This window comes from Chiloscyllium punctatum, chromosome 6 (genome assembly GCF_047496795.1).
Source record: "Chiloscyllium punctatum isolate Juve2018m chromosome 6, sChiPun1.3, whole genome shotgun sequence".
Lineage (NCBI taxonomy): Eukaryota > Metazoa > Chordata > Chondrichthyes > Orectolobiformes > Hemiscylliidae > Chiloscyllium > Chiloscyllium punctatum.
The window spans coordinates 9110524-9131153 of NC_092744.1; the positions used below are offsets into that span (position 1 = coordinate 9110524).

The 20630-nt window shown below is 42.8% G+C and overlaps 1 protein-coding gene across 2 annotated transcripts in view; it reads right to left on the bottom strand.

The window, feature by feature from the left end:
- The window catches only part of plod2 (procollagen-lysine, 2-oxoglutarate 5-dioxygenase 2), a 171348-nt gene that overhangs the window by 58285 nt on the left and 92433 nt on the right, over nt 1-20630 (bottom strand). For both annotated transcript variants that reach the window (XM_072572006.1, XM_072572007.1), the window contains exons 5-8: nt 19494-19606; nt 19249-19312; nt 14574-14671; nt 11277-11378 (exon numbers count right to left, since the gene is read on the bottom strand). In XM_072572006.1, the coding sequence (XP_072428107.1) occupies nt 11277-11378; nt 14574-14671; nt 19249-19312; nt 19494-19606 (377 nt within the window). The remainder of the gene's footprint in view (nt 1-11276; nt 11379-14573; nt 14672-19248; nt 19313-19493; nt 19607-20630) is intronic.

Below are 20630 nucleotides of genomic sequence, written 5' to 3' on the forward strand. Positions count from 1 at the left end.
AGGTCGGACAAGTCCGGACAAGTCATGGGGACAGTGCTGAGCTGGAAGTTTAGAACTAGGGTGAGGTGGGGGAAGGGGAAATGAGGAAACTGTTGAAGTCCACATTGATGCCCTGGGGTTGAAGTGTTCCGAGGCGGAAGATGAGGCGTTCTTCCTCCAGGCGTCTGGTGGTGAGGGAGTGGCGGTGAAGGAGGCCCAGGACCTCCATGTCCTCGGCAGAGTGGGAGGGGGAGTTGAAATGTTGGGCCACAGGGCGGTTTGGTTGATTGGTGCGGGTGTCCCGGAGATGTTCCCTAAAGCGCTCTGCTAGGAGACGCCCAGTCTCCCCAATGTAGAGGAGACCACATCGGGAGCAACGGATACAATAAATGATATTAGTGGATGTGCAGGTAAAACTTTGATGGATGTGGAAGGCTCCTCTGGGGCCTTATCTGACCCCGAGAGCCTGCTCCACTATTCAATAAGATCATGATTGATCTTTTGGTAACCTCAGCTCCACTTACCCACCCTCTCACCATAACCTTTAATCCCTTCATTGTTCAAAAATTCTCTTAGCTTTAAAAACATTTACTGAGGAAGCCTCAACTGCTTCACTGGGCAGAGAATTCCATAGATTCACAACCCTCTGGGTGAAGAAGTTCCTTCTCAATTCAGTCCTAAATCTGCTCCCCCTAACATTGAGGCTGTGCCCTCCTGTCTTAGTTTCACTCACCATTGGAAACATCCTCCCTACTTCTATCTTATCAATTCCCTTCGTAATTTTATATGTTTCCATAACATTTCCCTTCTCTTCACCCCCTGCCCCCGCAACCATTCCTCTGAATTCCAATGAATACAAACCCAGTCTACTCAGTCTCTCCTCATAAGCCAACCCCCTCAACTCCACAATCAACCTAGCGAACCTCCTCTGCACCCCCTCCAGTGCCAGTACACCCTTTCTCAAGTAAGGAGATTAAAACTGCACACAGTTCTCCAGGGGTGGCCTCACCAGCATCCGATAAAGCATCTACATAACCTCCCTGCTTTTTAACTCAACCCTTTAGCAATGAAGGACAAAATTCCATTTGCCTTCTTAATTACCTGTTGTACCTACAGACCAGCCTTCTGTGATTCATGTGCAAGGACACCTAGGTCCCTCTGCACAACAGCATATTCCTTACCCATCGAGTTAAAAAGGTCACATGCTTAAACATAAATCTGAAAAACACAATGTTGGTTGACACGCCAGGGAGTGCTGCACTGCCACAGGTGCCCTGTTTCAAAACATTAAGCCAATATGCTGTCTACCTCCCTCCTCAGATCAATGTAAAATACCACATGGCATAATTTGATGACGACCAGGGAGTATACTCAAGACCTTTTTGATACTAATCCTCTCACCCAATACTGTTACAACAGAGTGCTTCATTATTTATCTCATGATTTGATTTCTCACTGCATGCAACGAGTTTCCTCAACTTCCTACATTATAATAATGACTATATTTACTTAGTTGTGAAACACAATGAGAGGTCCAGAGGTGTTGAAAGATGCTACACTAAGGTAACTTTATGGAGAGGTAATGGAGCAGTTGTGTGATGGCAAGACTAATAATCCAGAAACCCAGTTCATGTTCCTGGGAACTCAAGTTCGAATCCTGGGCAGTGGAATTATTTTATTCATTAAAATACATCTGAATTTAAGAGCTTAATGTTAATTGTTTTAAAAACCCATCTGGTTCACTAATATCATTTAGGGAAGGAAACTGCCATCCTTATCCGGTCTGGATTAAACATGACTCCAGGCCCACAGCAAGGTAGTTGATGCTTAACTGCCTTTGAAATGGCACCCGGGTCTCCAGGAGGGGTATAAAAGAATCTTATTACTTATTGATGTATCGGGCATACAGAAATTCTTTATCATTTATTTTCCTTCATTCTTTCATGGCAAGTAGGTGTCACTGGCTGGGCCAGCATATATTGGACATCCCTAATTGCCCAGAGGACAATTAAGGTCAACAGTTTCCTGTCTGAAAGAACGTTAGTGAACAATTAGACTTTTAATTCCAGATCTTTTTTAAATCGAATACAAATTTTACCATTTGCCACAGTGGCATTTAAGACAGTCCTCAGAACATTATCTGGGTTTCCGGACTAATCGTCTCGCAATAATGCCACGAAACCATCTCCTCCCATGTGTGATAAATTCTTTGTTTTTGTATCTTTGAATCTCAGTGGCAAGATCCAATGTCTACAATTCTCTAGCTGAACAAATATAAGGAACAGACCGAAGCAGAATGGAGCCAAGAATTCACTCATTCCTGGCACCTGTGAAAATCTTTGTTTCTGTGAACATGAAGGAAGCAGAGGAATCTGAAGTTTGAGGTGATGAAGGCTACCATTAAATTCCATTTTTCCCTTTCCCTTACATGCACATACATGGCCACACAAACTGCATAGGCAGCAATGTACAATTTTAACTTGTACTTTGAATTCCAAGACAGGCAGGGCAGAAAGCTTGCTTTATGTCTGAAATTAAATGTAGTCTAAAACTAGAACAAAGCCACAAAGCTCTGACCCTCTCCTAGCTGGCGGGACCCAAGTGCACATTCCAGGGTCCACTGGTCAAGGATTCCAAAATCCCACTTCAGCGTAGGCAGCTGGTGATACGAATCCTAGTCAGCTCCATAAAAACCCACATGCAAAGCCTGGAGTGAATCCAGCCCACCCCTGTGGAAATGGGAATTGCCGTGTTTGGAAGTGAGATTTACACAGAGGGTGGTTTGCACGTGGAATGAACTTACTGAGGAAGTGGTGAGCACCAGTATAATTACAATGTTTAAAAGACATTTGGATGGATACATCAATAGGAAAGGTTTGGAGGGATATGGGCTAAGAGCAGGCAGGTGGGACTAGTTTAGTTTGGGATTATGTTCAGCATGGACTGGTTGGACCAAAGGGTCTGTTTCTGTGCTGTGTGACTCTATGACTATAAGTCAAACATTTGGGTCCAGGAAGCTGTTACCCAGCCAGATGCTGTCAATTACCACTCCATTTAACACAGTTGCATTGGGTAGTCTTGTTTTGTAGATATTTCATTGGAGTTTAAAACAATCAATTGTTGAATCTGCCCCATTTTTATGGTCTGTGTAGACATTGTATTGACTTTTGCAATGTCTGAAGGCCTACTCTTTGACCAAGATCTGGGTCATCTGCCCTAACAGCTCATATAGTATGGTGTTAACCTTTGTCCGATAACATTCCTGTGAAGTGCCTTGTGATGTTTTACTAAACTGAAGGTGGTAGATAAATGGAAGTTGTAACTAACCCAAATCTACCTTGATAGACACGGGGGGGGGGGTGCACTGAGTCAGGACCTTCGCTCCCACTGACAGTACAGGTTCAACGGAGACCTCCTCATTGTTGGAAGTGATGACGGAGAATGTAGTAGAGAAGGTCTGAGACAGCGGGGGAAAACACACTGTTAAGTTTGCAGCTGTTCTTCTCCAGTGTGATCCTTGCACATGGCGTGATTTTGGAAAAGCGGGAAAAGGCTTGATTTGATCCAGACAAATGCGGTGACTGATGGTGAATCAATTACACCCTGGAGTAGCTCATTGGACGTCAGGGAAAAAGCAAAGACTTTGCTGAGGAAATGGGTCACCAAGATGGACGCGAGGATGTGGTAAACAACTCATCAGCTGCAATAAAATGATGGTGACTGGAGGGTAAGCTACACCATTGAGATTAGAAAGTATAGCTTTTGGATGCTCCAGGAACTACAACTGTATCCAAAGAGTCAAGTACCCCACAACAGGAGTGAAAGCAGAGGTGTAGGTGCTGTTATTTCTCCACTTCTCACAAGAAATTTAGATAACAATTTATCCAAATGCATTTACTTACTTTCTACTCCAGATGTGTCTCTGCCTTCCTAAAGCACTAACAATTAATAATGTTAGCATGTGGCAATGTTGCTCCTTTAACAAGGTTATGTTGTCCTTGGCTTTTTTATTTCCAGGTGGTTAGAAAAGACACAGACTCTGAAAAGTCTGGGGTTGAAGGGTTTTAGGGCCAGTTTGATTATAGCTAACAGATATTGCCACAGGCAAAATACTTTCAAGTTTTAAAAGTTTGGTACAATGAAAGGGGAGTAGCCAGTTCTCCCAGATCAGCTTTTCTCTGGTTTGGTTTGGTTTTAGCACATAGTGTGAAGAAAGCTGCTGGACCCAAAGAAGCATGTCCAGGTGTAAGACCCTGTGTTTGATTTTACCTTTTGTGCCAAGGGTTGTTTATAGGGATTGTTGCAAGTATTGGGAAGAGCATCAGTAAATTGGGATAATCTGTTGGATTTTCGAATAGGTTGAGTTATTCAGTATTCTGTTCTCTTTTGTTTGCGTTTCATTGGGTATTCTTGTAAATAAATTCTGGTTTGCCTAAAACTAAGTGATTTGACCAGCTGATTCTCTCCTGGAATATCCACTTTACACCTGCTTAAAACAACAAGCAAAGTTAGGGTCTGGGCTACTTTCTTGAAATGTTTTGAGAGGGTCTGACCTGGTCCATCACAACATGATGAAATTCCTCCTCTTAAGGGGGGAACTTCCTCAAAAGCTTAGTTGTTGATCACAAATTATACCTTAAAATCCAAAATATAATGCAGACCTCAAATGAATACACTATTCCCATATTCATTCACTGTCTAGCACCAAATCAATGGAATTTAAAATAGAAAATTTTAAATATTTAAATTCTAGACTATCAATACTCACTTTATAAAAGTTAGCAAGGGTCTAGTTTGCACCTTAGATGAGGTTTACCCATTTCAAGTATTATGTCTACTTTCTCTCTAACCCCACTAACTCCATGGGTCACAAAACTAAAAAAAAACTTTTTTTCTGGTTACCAAGATACCTCACCTACGTTGGGTCTTAATCAACTAGATCCATCAACCAGGTTTCTTAATAAATGCAATTATGGCTTTCATGTCAAAACAAAACATATTCAATTGAAACAAACTGATTGGTCAACATACAGTCATTAACAGAGAATTACCACACACACACACACACACACACACACACACACACAGCCTTGTCAGGAAAAGAAATCTAAAATGACTAGTTTTTAAAATTTTAAATCAAAAACCAATGGGTTACTTGTCATGAGAAAGGAAGCAACGTAGGATGCTCTGGATACTGTTGCTCTGATGTTCTGGCATGTGTGGTCAAGTCACTAATCATGCATCACTGCCTCTGATTTCTTATAGTCACGACACGGTGGCTCGGTGGTTAGCACTGCTGCCTCACAGCGTCTGGGACCCAGTTTCGATTCCAGCCTTGGGCAACTGTCTGTGTGGAGTTTGCACACTGTCCCCGTGTCTGCATGGGTTTCCTCCAGGTGCTCTGGTTTCCTCCCACAGTCCAAAGATGTGCAGGTTCGGTGAATTGGCCATGCTAAACTGCCCATAGCATTAGTAAGAGGGAAATGGGTCTGGGTGGGTCACTCTTCGGAGGGTTTGTGTGGACTTGTTGGGCTGAAGGGCCTGTTCCCATACTGTAGGGGAATCTAAAATACATTAAAAACTTGCTCATGAAATACAATCTGGAGATGTTCCTTCAATCATTCTTTTGGGCAGCACGGTGGCACAGTGGTTAGCACTGCTGCCTCACTATGCCAGAGACCCGGGTTCAATTCCCGCCTCACTTGACTCTCTGTGGAGTTTGCACATTCTCCCTGTGTCTGCATGGGTTTCCTCCGGGTGCTCCAGTTTCCTCTCACAATCCAAACATGTGCACATTAGGTGAATCGGCCATGCTAAATTACCCATAGTGTTGGGTGAAGGGGTAAATGTAGGGGAACGGGTCTGGGTGGGTTGCGCTTTGGCGGGTCGGTGTGGACTTGTTGTGCCAAAGGGCCTGTTTCCACACTGTAGGGAATCTAATCTAAAAGAACAAAAAGGTTCCATGCTGAAGTGATGCTGAGAACTATGTAGAGGGTATTTTTTTCAGAAATGAGAAGATCAACTAAGCAGTTTGCTCTTAGCAGGCTTTTCTCCAACTAGATAAAAGAAAAACCTCTCCAAGCCAGTCATTGGTCAAAGTAGCCGAATATACGGAAATAGAATCATAGAATCCCTACAGTGTGGAAATAGGCTATTTGACCCAATAGGGTCAGGATAGTGAAGAAGGCATTTGGTATGCTTTCCTTTATTGGTCAGAGTATTGAGTATAGAAGTTGGGAGGTCATGTTGCAGCTGTACAGGATATTGGTTAGGCCACTGTTGGAATACTGCATGCAGTTCTGATCTCCTTCCTATCGGAAAGATATTGTAAAACTTGAAAGGGTTCAGAAAAGATTCACCACAGTTAGAGGGTTTGAGCTATAGGGAGAGGCTGAATAGGCTGGGGCTGTTTTCCCTGGAGTCGGAGGCTGAGGGGTGACCACATAGAAGTTTATAAGATCATGAGGGGCATGAATATGATAAACAGAGGAAGTCTTTTCCCTGGGGTGGGGGGTCCAGAACGAGAGGGCATAGATTTAGGGTGAGAGGGGAAAGAAATAAAAGAACTTAAGGGGCAACTTTTTCACTCAGAGGGTGGTGCGTGTATGGAATGAGCTGCCAGAGGAAGTGGTGGAGGCTGGTACAATTACAACACTTAAAAGAAATCTGGATGGGAATATGAATAGGAAAGATTTGGAGAGATATGGGCCGGGTGCTGGCAAATGGGACTAGATTAAATTAGGACAACTAGTCAACATGGATGAATTGGACCGAAGGGTCTATTTCCATGCTGTACATCTCTCTCTGACTATAGGTCCACACCACCTTCCAAAGAGTAACCCACCCAGATCTATTCCCCTACCCTATTACTCTACATTTACCCCTGACTAATGCACCTAATCTACACAGCCCTGAACACCATGGGCAATTTAGCATGGCCAATTCACCTAACCTGCACGTCTTTGGAATGTGGGAGGAAACCTACGCAGACATGGGGAGAGCATCGTCCAAGGCTGGAATCGAATCCAGGTCCCTGGCACTGTAAGGCAGCAGTGCTAACCACTCAGCTACCATGCTGCCCATACAGTTATTACCATCCTTGTGACATCTAGAAGGTGTATTAGAAGAAACAATATCCACGGTGAACTTTGAATGAACATTTTTAAAGAAACCAATCCAGCTATGTCCACAAAACTTTAATAAATCCCTTTTCCACAACTTTCAAATCTGAAGTCCTCCAACCAACATCAAACATAAACTGAAGACAAAATGATATTTTTTGAGCAAATGAATAATCAAACATAAGCACCCTCACTATAACACACTTTATACACAAAGCATTCATTGCAAACCAAAAATGTCACATTGGGACAATATCGAACATATGTTCAGATTTACATTCCTCTGCTGAATGGCCAAAGCGATCCATGTTTTTCGATCAATGGTTTATAAATAGCAAAATCTATATTACACACTCAACAACTGTTTTTCTAATTCCTGCATCTTTACTAGGTACTAATTTATATTTACACCAATCCCTCAGGATCAACTGACTGCAATTTTTTCAGCAGATAGATTTGGTAGAATACCCAAAATACAGATTTAAAAGCAATTACCTTCATTTTTCAAATGATATAAGCATTATAAGCGGCATTCACTTCCAAACAACGATCTACCTTATATGAAAGGTTGCCCTGATTCCCCTCTTTCACAGACACATTTATAGACTGCTGTTTATAAGCTACTATAATAATTGCACACAGCAATTGCAGCTGTTATTTCTGACTGGTTTGTCGTTGAGAGAGAGTGTGGAAGGAGGGGGTGGAGAAACCAGGAGAGAGGGAAGTTTGGGAGAGCGAAGGGCTCGCTAGAGGGGCTCTGTTCCACTGATCTGCTCTGCCCGTTCCTGCTCTGCCTGTTCTACTCCTTCAATTCCGTTGCCCCTCTCCCCCCTTGTCCACCACTGGACCCCACTTCAATGCACATTTGCAGCTCGGTACACCTATGACAGTACTTGCCTGTGATGTTTTCTACATGATGACCTAGTGGCTGGAACTGTGCACTTTTCTGAAATAGCGCATATACATAGTTGGCTGTAGTTACAGTAACCGCTTCCCAAATTACCAGTTAATTCTGGAGGAGGTAGTGAGAATGTTCGGAACTTTAGCCAGTGCTGCATCGGGCCCCCACTGAGCCTCCAGTCTATGTACTCAAGAGGAAACAGCAGAGCAGGAGGACTGAGGGTCATATGGCTCTCCTGCAGTGACCGCCTCTTAAGGACAAAACTGACGGTTCTCATGACACCTGCAGAACAATACAGATCACGGAACTGTAACAGCACAGGATGCCTTTCAGCCCATTCACATCTGCTCTGATTTTCCTGCTCCTTGGATGCTGCTGCGCTCTTCCAGCACCACTAATCCAGAATGCTGCCTGACCTGCTGTACTTTTCCAGCAACACACTCTCTGCTCTGGTTTATCCCCTAGTGCCAACCTCCTGCCGTTTCTCTCCACATCCCTGCCCACTATTTCTATCTGAATAACCAACCAACGGCCTTAGAACATAGAAAAGTACAGCACAGAACAGGCCCTTTGGCCCACGATGTTGTGCCAAGATTTAATCCTAATGTAAAAGGCCTTCTTGAATATTTCATTGGAAGTTGCCTCCATTAAAATTCCAGGTGGTGCATTCCATACCCTAACTGCTCGCTGGGTGAAAACGTTTTTTTATTACATCACCCTTGCTTTGTTTGCACATCACCTTAAATCCATGTCCTCTTGTTTTTTTTTCCTTTTAAGAGCAGGGACAGATTCTCCCCATCTCTTCTATCCAGCTCCACTCATGGACTTGAAAACCTGCATCAACTCTCCTCTCAGCTGCCTCCTCTCAAAGAAAAACAGCCCCAAAGTCAATTTTTAAAAATATGGAAGTGATAGCAGAGTAACATTTTCGCGAGACTTTGAATCCAGAATCTCAGCTCATGTTCTGGGGACGCGGGTTTGATTCCTGCCACAGCAGATGGTGGAATTCAAATTCAAATTCAATTAAAGTGTCGAGAATTAAGAATCTACTGATGACAGCAAAACTATTGTTGATTATCAGAAAAACCCATCTGGTTCACTCATGTCCTTTAGAGGAAGAAATCTGCCATCCTCACCTGGTCCGGCCTAAATGTGACTCCAGAGCCACAGCAAAGGGGTTGAGTTTCAACTGCCCTCTGGAATGGACCAGCAAGCCACTTTGTTGAGATGTTATAGTGTTTGACACAAGAAAGAATTGAAGTCGGACGGATCACCTGGCAGTGATCTACGCACTGGAAAAGATTATGGCAGAAACAGCCTTGCCGATCCTGCAAGGTCCTCCTGACTAACCTCTGGGGGCTAGTGTCAACATTGGGAGAGCTGTCTCACAGACTAGTCAAATAACAGTCTGATGCAGTCATACTGGCGGACTCATACCTGACAGGCAACGTCCCAGACACCACCATTCCACTGGCAGGACAGACCCGACAGAGGTGGAGACACAGTGGTATACAGTTGAGAGGGAGTTGCTCTGGGAGTCCTCATCGTTGACTGCAGACCCCATGAAGTCTCATGACTCAGGCAAGGAAATCTCCTGCTGATTACCACGTACCATCCTGCCTCAGCTGATGAAGCAGTACTCCTCCAAGTTGAACAACACCAAGAGGAAGCACTGAGGATGACAAGGGCATAAAATATACTCTGGGTGGGGGATTTCAATGTCCATCACCAAGAGTGGCTCGGGAGCAGTACTACTGATTGAGTTGGTCAGCTCCTAAAGACTGGATCTGCTGCATGTAGTGAGGGAACCAAGAGGGAAAAACATACTTGACACATCCTTACTAATCTGCAGCAGCAGATGCATCTGTCCGTGTCAGTATTGGTAAGAGTGACCACTGCACAGTCCTTATGGAGACAAAGTCTCACCTTCACATTGAGAATAACCTCCATCACATTGTATGGCACTATCACCATGCTAAATGGGACACACTTCAAATAGATCTAGCAACTCAAGACTGAGCATCCATGAGGTGCTGTGGGCACCTCCCGCATCTGTGCTATTTTGCTTATGTATCACCTTCATGAAGTTGTTTATTGAACAGCAGCAGAATTGTACTCCAGCACAATCTTCAACCTCATGACCCGGCATATTTCCCTTTGCCATTGCTCAATCATTACCACCAAGCCAGGGGCTCAACCCTGGTTCAATGGAGAGTGCAGAGGGCATGCCAGGAGCAGCACCAGGAATACCTGAAAATGATCGCCAGCATCTGTGGACAGAAAGCAGAGTTAATGTTTCAAATCCACTGACTTCTTCAGAACTGGCACTAGGACACTGGACTCAATGTTGACTCCTCTCTCTCTCCACAGACTCTCCCAGACATACTGAGTTTGTCCAGAAATTTCTGTTTTAGTCTCAGATTTCCAGCATCTGCATTTTCTGGTTTTATCTTAGTGGTTAGGGAACGAAGTTGGGTAAGTAGACTTGACCAGTCTACTGACCCAATCTAAGCGACTAGTGTCGAGTGGGTGAATGGTTCCCTCCTGGCCTGAACTTTTTTTGACACCCAGTTTTTAATGGCCCAGTGCACAAACAACCCTATCCTTCTTGTCCAATTCCCTCATGCATAATCCTTTTGGAAATTATGGATAAAATTGCACCTTTCCAAGATTTTTTTTCTGGTGGATTTAAAATAATGTGAAATAATTCCACAAAGGGACATGACAGCACCCTGTGCTTATTCTTGTTGTTGAAGAAAATCTTGGCGCTCAAAAAATATTTTTACTTGTGCTGCTTGACAGCTGAGAATTGTTTTGCCATAAAATAAACATCATTTTTTTCCCTCAAGACAAATATGAACTCAAAATGTTAGCTGTTTTTCTCTCTACAGAGAGACTTGCAGAGTTTCTCCACGGCATTGTTTTTATTTCAGATCTCCCGCACATCTGTGCTATTTTGCTTATGTTTCACCTTCATGAAGTTGTTTATTTCTCAACTTTAACGCTGCATGTTTCTGTACAGGTCACTCTGCTGTAAATCCACAGTTGCACTCCTCTGCAATCTCATGCTATATAGAAATCGCGCTGGAGAAGATCGTGCTAAGAAGAACTCAGTAGACCCGTTCAGCAGTAAGTTTGCATTAAATAAACAACGTCCATAATTCATCAATCCCATTCTGGCTGATTCCCGCTGATGAAATGTTCGTTATAGCAGAACGACCTGTACTTTGGTTCCTGACGCATCAAACTAAACACAAAAACAAACAAAAACTCACATCCAACGTAGATAGGTCCAACAAATCTTCATTACAAACTGTGCAGCCTAAATCTGAGGTCCAGGCATCAGGGACATAGTTACCAAGATAGTTCAGCAGGTGCTAAGCAAGTGGCACAAAGAAACAGAAATACAAGAATCAGGACATTTGAACATTTTTTTTAAAAAAAATCCTCAACAGAAAGAAACAGTGAATAAACCACAATGTAAAATTAAATTTCTATCTACTTGAGCATCAGAGTGAGGATATCTTGCTGCAGTTATATAGGGCTGTGTTGAGGGTCGCACCTTGAGTACTGTGAGCAATTTTGGTCTCCTAGTCTGAGGAAGGACATTCTCACTATTGAGGGAGAACAGTGACGGTTCACCAGACTTATTCCCCCGGGATGGCAGGACTGACATAAGAAGAACAACTGGACCGATTGGGCTTGTTTTGGTTGGTACAGTGAAGGGGGATCCCATAGAAACATATAAAATCCTGATGGGACTGGACAGGTTGGATGCAGAAGAATGTTCCCGATGTTGGGAAGTCTAGAACTAAGGGTCACAGTCTAAGGATAAAGAGTAAGCCACTCAGGGCTGAGATGAGGAAGAATTCCTTCTCTCCCACTGGAAGCTGTTGGGGCCAGTTCATTAGATATATTCAAGAGGGAGCTGGACGTGACCCTTATGGCCAAAGGGATCAAGGGGTATGGGGAGAAAGTGGGAGTGGGAGACTGAGATCGCATGATCAGCCATGATCATATTGAGTAGTGGTGCAGGCTTATCAGGCCGAATGGCCTACTCCTGCTCAGATGTTCTGTGTTTCTACTGATTGAGAAATTAACAATGAAATTAAGGGATATGGGAAGCAGACAGGAAGGCTGAATTTAAGCCTATGGTTATACTGAATGTGACTGGTCAGCTAGTATACTCTTGGTCCTACTGTTTGCATTTTTGAAATCACTTGATTCTATGGTATTCTGGTGCATTGTATGCACAAACACTGGCTGTTAATTTAGCATTTATATCCAAACCACACCTGTTTGGATGGTTCAGTTGGCCCCTAGGAGAAAAACAAACTCTGTACTTGTGTCAGCACTTATTTCCCTTACTGACGGCATCATACTTAAACTCTCCAGGAGAGAAGGAATCTGCTGCAGATTTTAGGTGCTAACCACTGCCCAACCACTCCTGCCCTTTTTCTGTGGATGCCAACGAGAGAGAGGTTCAGCTTAGCAGCTCCGATGGTCCCTCTTCTTCACTGTTATAACATTTAATATGTGTACTAATACTCAAAGAATTGGCACTGTTGGGAGGCTAAAATTGGCCTTCACCACTTGACGAACTAAAACCTAGCACGTTGTCAACACAAAATGGGAAAACTTTCTGGGAAAAAAAATCTAATTCACTTACCTGAATATTGACATTATGTGTAGTATCAGTAATATACTCCTATAAGGACATTAGGATGCATTTAATCAATCCCTTGCTTGAAATTTCTAAAGTTGAGGGATGGGGGCATGCAAATAAAATTCAGGTTCTAATCAGAACATCCACAGAAACAGGATTAATACTAAAAAAAAAAGAGGGCAATTACCTTGATTGAGGCTCTCAAGAGAGCCACTGGATGATCATTTGAATAAAAATAGTGTAAATGTGTTTGAGAAGAACTAGGAGATTGGCACTAGGTAACAATGCACATTAAATGAGCCAGTGTAGGCACAATGAGCTAAATGAGCTCACTTCTGCGATTCAAATCCTATTGAGTTAAAACAGGAAACTGGGAAAACACTATACACTACAATAAAAATTATGGATGTAAGTTTGCTCACTGAGCTGGAAGGCTTGCTTTCAGATGTTTTGTCACCGTACTGGATAACATCATCAGTAAGCCTCCAGTGAATCACTGGTGTTGTGACCCACTTTCTAATTGTGTGTTTAGGTTTCCTCAGGTTGGTGATGCCATTTCCTGTGGTGATGTCACTTCTGACAGTGATGTCATTTCCTGTTCTTTTTCTCAGAGGGTGGTAAATGGGGTCCATGTCAATGTGTTTGTTGATAGAGTTCTGGTGGAATGCCATGCTTCTAGGAATTACCACGTGTGTCTGTTTGGCTTGTCCTAGGATGGATGTGTTGTCCAAGTCAAAGTGGTGTCCTTCCTCATCTGTATGTAAAGATACTAGTGATAGTGGGTCTTTCATTTTGTGGCTAGTTTTCTGCCTGTTTGTCACATTTATTGCAAGATATTTTGTAAATGACATTTGTTCTGCTTGTTGTCTGTATAAGGTCTTTCAAATTCATTAGCTGCTGTTATAGTGTGTTGGTGGGTTTGCGGGCTACCATGATACCAAGAGATCTGAGTAGTCTGGCAGTCATTTCTGAGATGTCTTTGATGTATGGGAGAGTGGCTAGGGTTTCTGGATGTGTTTTGTCTGTTTGTTTGGGTTTGTTGCTGAGAAAATCGGTGGACTGTGTTCATTGGGTAACCGTTCTTTTTGAATACAGGATATAGGTGATTTTCCTCTGATCTGCGCAATTCCTCTGTGCTGCAGTGTGTGATGGCTCATTGAAATAATGTTCTGATGCAGCTTCGTTTGTGGGTGTTGGGACGATTGTTTCTGCAATTCAGTATTTGGTCGGAATGTATTGTTTTCCTGTAGACACTGGTTTCTAACGACTGAACTACAGAAGTAATGTAGGTAACATATGCACAAAGAGAAAGCTGGTCATAACACCAGTGCTTCACTGAAGGCTCACCGATGTTACCTAGTATGGTGACGAAACATCTGAAAATGAACCTTCCAGCTCAGCGAGCAAACCTACATCTAGAACCTCAACCTGAGCTACAAATCTGCTCAAAACTTGCTAACTATAAATTACACTACACTATACCAAACATTACACTATACAATAGGACACTATAAATTACACTACACTATAAATTATGGTTGGCATGTTGGCTCAGTGGTTAGCACTGCTGCCTCACAGAGCCAGGGTCTTGTCTGTGTGGAGTTTGCATGTTCTCTCCACATCTGTGCATGTTTCCTTTGGGTGTTCCGGTTTCCTCCCTGACCAAACATGCGCAGGTTAAGTGGATTGGCCATGCTATATTGCCCATAGAGTTCAGGGATGTGTAGGGTAGGTGCATTAGTCGGGGTAAATATAGAATTTTAGGGTAGGGAATGAGTCTGGGTGGGTTACTCTTTGGAGGGTTGGTGTCAACTTGATGGGCTAAATGGCCTGTTTCTACACTGTAGGGATTCTATGATATAGGTCACATGCTTCAATGTGAACACTTAAAGTGTAACTCCCGTACTTTAGTTTGTCTGTTGCCATGGATGAGGATGGGTAATGTTTCGAATATTATATTCCTGGCTCTGACCCTTGTTGGCTCGAACTGCAATTCTATTTCATCTGGAAATAAAAAAAAGATTTTTCTTTTAAAAACCACTGTAGCAGGCTTGTTTTATTGCAACCCACAAACATTTTCAATACATGATCAGAAAGGTTATGATATTACAGTAACCATGAAACCTTCTGAAACGGAGACAGAGTTGGTCATTTAGGTCCTTAAGGTCCTTAATCCAGCCTTCCCTTGGTACAATCGTGCACATTGTGGACAACAACGTGGGTTCAATTCCCGTAATTGACGCCAATAACTCCTGCACTGGCTGAGGCTATCATGAAGGACTCTCCTTCTTGACCTCTCCCTTACCTGAGGCACAGTGACCCTCAGGTTCAGATCCCCCCAGTCCTCCCTCCCTCTCTCTCTAATGAGAGGGCTGTGCTCTTGTCCACTTGGACAATGGCGATTTTACCTTCTCCCACAGTGCAAAGATGTGCAGGTCAGGTGAATTGGCCGTGCTAAATTGCTTGTAGTGTTAGGTGCATTAGTTAGGGGAATGTGTCTGGGTGGGTTACTCGTCGGAGGGTCGGTGTAGACTAGTTGGGCCGAAGGGCCTGTTTCCACACTGTAGGGAATCTAATCTATATGCAGAGGCCATTTGGCCCATTCTGCCAGTTCCTGCTCCCTGATACAATTAGTCTCACCCTTTAATTCTTCTCTCCACAGCTTCCCAATGTGCCCATTTAGAGCACAGATCTAATTCCCTGTTGATACCTGCTATTCAATTTGCTCCCAACAGACCTTCCAGAAATGCATTCTAGATCATCCCTCAGGCTTCTGATTTAACACAAAACTGCTCCACACTATTGACATATTTTTACAAATTCCCACCTCGCTTACTGATGAAATTCAAGTGCCAGACAATACTAGCAGTTTAAAAACCCTGGTGATAATCCATTCGCAGAATTTGCGATGAGTCAAGCATTATATCAGATTTATCATCCAGAAAATCATGACTTTTTAAGAATCCCCTGGAGACTTGTGGAAATAATTTTATTCCATTAACTTTTCACAAGTCAGTGAGAATGTTTTAGACCTTAGATCTTACAAACCAACCCTTCCTCGAATATAACATTACACCATATGTAACAGAAAACACTGCATAAAATCAAATCAGGCAAGATGAACAAAACTCTCAAGGATTCAGGGAACCATATGGATTGGCAAAATGTGCTTTTTTCAATTAAATGTTGTCAAAGAAAAAGCTAAACAGAAGAACTTTGAAAATCATGTTTGTAGTTTAGCACGCCAAACAAGACATGTCACAGGGGTTTCTTCGCTCAGTTAGAGAGACATGCCTTGTAAATGAATAACTAACGTAATTGGGAACATACTGTCTTAACAGTATGGTGCATAACAACCTGGTATGGCAACTGATCTATTCAAGATGGTAACAAACTACTGAAGGTGGTGTGCACAGCCCAGACCATCACGGAAGCCAGCCTCCCATCCATGGATTATATTTACATGGCTTGCCGCTGCAGTAAGGCGGCGAACATCATCAAAGGTCCATCCCGCACCAATATCCATCTCTCACAACCTCTTCCATCAGGCAGAAGGTACAGAAGCCTGAACACACACTCCAGGAGTTTCAGGAACAGCTTCTTCCTGGCTGTTATTAGACTGCTGAATGGAGTCTAGCCTCAAATAATGTGGATCTTGCTAACATTGATCTCTCTTGTACATCCTGTGCAATGTTAGCTGTGCGCCTCCGTCTAAATCTTTTGTTCTGTACATACTTGCTCACTATAATCTGCCTGTACTGCTTGTGAACTTCAATATAAGTGACAACTAGTAAATCAAACCAAATCAAATCAACTTACCAGAAACAGATCTAGTGTTTCTATGGAATTACCTTTGACATATAGTTTTCACATTTTGAGGGACGTGAGGATTCCTAGTGAGGCTAACAACATGTGTCCTGTATTAAAATCCATTTGAGAAGATAGCGAAGAGGAATCGCTTTGAACTGACGGGTTCATATGGAGTAGGGACACCCAATTCTCTTAGAAAAGGGGTTTGAGGATTTTGAATGCTCTGTGACTTTAGGAGGAACTGGCAGGTGGTAGCATCCCAATCCATCTGCTGCCCTTGTCCTTTTAAATGATAGTAAGTTCTGGGGTGTGGAAGATGCTAGCAAAGGAGATTTGCTACAATGCATCTTACAGCTGGCACACACTAGTGCCACTGTGGTGGTGGGAATGAATGTCTAAATGGTCAAGTAAGTGACGATCAGTTGGCCTTTCCAGAATGGAAGGCGAAAGTGAGTTCTGCAGATGCTGGAGATCAGAGTCAAGATTAGAGTGGTGCTGGAAAAGCACAGCAGGTCAGGCAGCATCCGAGGAGCAGGAAAATCGATGTTTCGGGCAAAAGCCCTTCATCAGGCCTCTTTCCAGGATGGTGCCAATCTTCCTGAGTATTGGAGCTGTATTCATCCAGACAAATAGGGAATATCCCATCAGACTCCTGACTTGTGATTTGTGGTTGGTCAACAAGGATTGGAGAGTTGGGAGGCTGACCAATAGTCACAGTATTTAAGTGGCTGCTGCAGTTACATTCCTGATCAATAGCAACCAGTAGCATGTTGAAGGTTGGGACTCAGTGATGGAAATGGCTTTGAATGATGGCCAAATTCTGTTGTCTGGCAATGGCTGTTGGTGTGGTATGAATGTCAATTGCTACTTATCAGGACTAATCCAAAGTTCTCCCAGGTTTTGCTGCATGTAGGCGCAGACCACTACACTATCTGAGTTACCCCGAATGGAACCGAACATTGTATAATCATTAGCAAACACTTCTGACTGTATGATGGGAAGAAAGTCACTCATGAAACATGGACGGAGGACATTGTCCTGAGGAATGTTTGCTGCAATCTCATGCAGCTTCTGAACGCCACCACCATCTTGCATTGTGCTAGGTAACTCCAGCCAAGGCAGCGTCCTCCCTCATCCGAGTTTGAGGAGGCCCCAAGATGATATGGTCGAGTCAAATGGTGTCCAGGGCATCAAGCTCAACTTGACCTCTATTCTTTTGAGCCTGGGCTGAATTTTAGGAGAGATGGTGGACCTGCCTGTTGGCTGTCAAGTTGGGAACATACGTGACTGGGAAATACTGAGTGAATTTATGACCATCAGGCAATGGGGAAGCCCAAGGTCATGTGGAAGGATAGGCCTTTTACCAGCAACCAACCAGACATCTGGGAGCACTACTAGGGTGGCTGAGAATCACCAACAAGGAGCCATGGAGCAGGTGATGTTTGAAGTTAGATAAAGCCACGTCATGGGGGCCAGTCAGGTCGACTGGAGCGGGCCTCTGCCAGGTACAGGAGGACACCCTTGCTCTTCGGCCTGTAGCTGATCCACCAGGGGTTTCCACTTGCTCATGTTGCCATACAGTATGATAATCTTGGGTGGTCACAGTGACTGGGGTTGGGTTTGGCCTTGCCCTATAGTATGGGAAAAAGTGAGGACTACAGATCAGAGTCAAAAAGTGTGGTGCTGGAAAAGCACAGCCGATCAGGCAGCATCCACTGAGGACAAGAGTCGATGTTTCAAGTATAAGCTCTTCATCAGGAATGTGTCATAGTAGGGGAATCCTACCAGGTGGGGAGTGGAATAGGCAGTGCGACCCACACACTGGTTTTACCCCCACCGTCTTGCCCGAGCTTGTCAGCGGCTACCGGAGATGGCATGGGAAGGGTGGGAGTGAATGAAAAACCAGCCGATGTTTTGACCAACGCTGGGCGGATACGAGACTAGGTGGCTCTGGCATGAGCCAAATTGAGTCATTGCTCTGCAGATTATTGCTGAACGCCACTGGACCACACTGCTAAAGACATCGTTCATTACTTTGCTCAGATTGGCTATGCCCTGCTTTTTGTCACCAATACAAATCTGACTAGCTTGTAAAACATGCACAGTGCAAAATGTTGATGTCTAAATTTTTAGTTTGCAGAAACAGTTTCACAACGTGATTGGATTTTTTGATTTTTAAAGCGATGCTGCTTTTCTGTTCCAACCCTATCCCTCCCTCATATGCTAAATCTCACTGAGTGATCAGGGCAGAAACCCATTAATAGGTCTGCTCAATTTCACACTCAACTTCACTAAGTGACAATACAAAGGCTAAAACTATTAAATGTTGAAGGTGATGCAGCCTGGCTTTCTATCTCAGTTTATAGCCTCGATTGATAGCAGAACAAGAGTGATGTTATATCTCTTTTAGCATTAAATGTAATCAGAGTTAGCTCCGTTTTAAATAGAAATTGAGCCCATCTGCGTCAAAATTTGCTCAAAACATCAAGTTAAAAAGGTCCAAATAAAATCATCCACAAATTAAGAATATTACAGTGACACTTGAAAAGGAATTGTGTGCATAACATTATCAATTCTGAAGTAAAATACAATTTACAAACACAAGCTCTGCATCACTTCAGTCACTTCTCTTGATGATTGAGATTGGAAAATAAAAGTGTGTCATAAAAAATAAATTGTGGAAAGTTAATGGAGATGTACCAGCTGCCTGATACTTGCATCTCATTATCATGTCACGCTGATGATACTGTAAGCAGAGGTTCAGAACTTACCTACAGCTCCATTCAAGGTTTGAAAAATTTTGCTTTTGTGATCCAAAGTTATGTTGAGAGAAAGCTAGAAGAGGAGAGAGACAGAAATTAATCCTCCAAAAGAATCATGCACCATTACAGTTCTGAGAAGTTATTGCAAATGCTATTCTGTGTCCGGAAAATCAAGAGAAAAGTAGCCAGCCATTACAGACTATAATTAATACTAAATAACAATAGTTATTATCTTCTTTCCAGAATTTACTTACTCGCTTTAAAGCATCCACGTAAGTTTTGGTATAGAACAGCTGATCATCATCATTATCTTGAAGTTTCCATTTCTCTACAATGCGATTTATAGAAGAAGCATATCCAATGATTCCTGAAAGAAGAGACAAGGATTGCAGAACAAAATTATCTGCCAAACTGCATCAGTTGCAAAATCAAAAGACATCAAAAGGAGCCTGTAGTTTTAATCTAAAAGCTGAGAGTTTACATGGTGCAAAGTGAAAGAACATCATTGTTAAAACTGTCCCACTCAGAGGTGAATCATAGAACGACACAGTACAGAAGAGACCCCTCAAACCATCGAATCTGTACTGTCAAAAATATACTACAGCGAACTTTGTTTTAATCAGCACCTTATGAACTAGCACTCTTAATAAACCAGCAAAAATGATAGACCTCAAATATCACAACATTTACTGCATTATTCTGTCCAATTATTCTACTTTTTTAATTTATTAAAGTGAATACAAATATGCTTGTTACTCAAACAGCCACCTGAAATATCTACAATTGATTCGATTTCAAGTCAAATTCTCAAATGCCATGATATGCGAGTAGTCAGTTGAGGGTGTGATTGAGAAGGCTCTCTAATTGTAAGTTTTATTTAAGGAAAAGTTGTGTTATTATTTAAGTGATTTATGCTGTAAATAAAGTATAACAATGATGTGTTCACCCCCTGCATTCCATATTTATTACTTAGTGTGCGCTTTTACATCGATTATGTGGTATTCTTAATTATCCGGAATATTTGACTAACTGGTGCACTCCTGGCTCGGTTTACTGTACGGTCTTGTATCTTTAAAAACTAAACATACCCTCAATTTTGTGGTTTTATATACAGATATCATTATTCCTATTCAGAGTACAAATGACTGAGTGATCACAACCACTACAAATGAACATGGATGTCAGCTTTTTTTGAAGACTTGTTTCATTCACTCATGGGATGTGGGTGTCCCTGGATGGGGCCGACATTTATTCCCCATCCCTAGTTGCCCTTCAGATCGTGGTGGTGAGCTGCTTTCTTGAACCACTGCAGTCCATGTAGTGTAGGTGAAGCCAAAATGCTATAAGGGAGGGTATTCTAGCATTTTGACCCAGCAACAGCGAAAGATTTC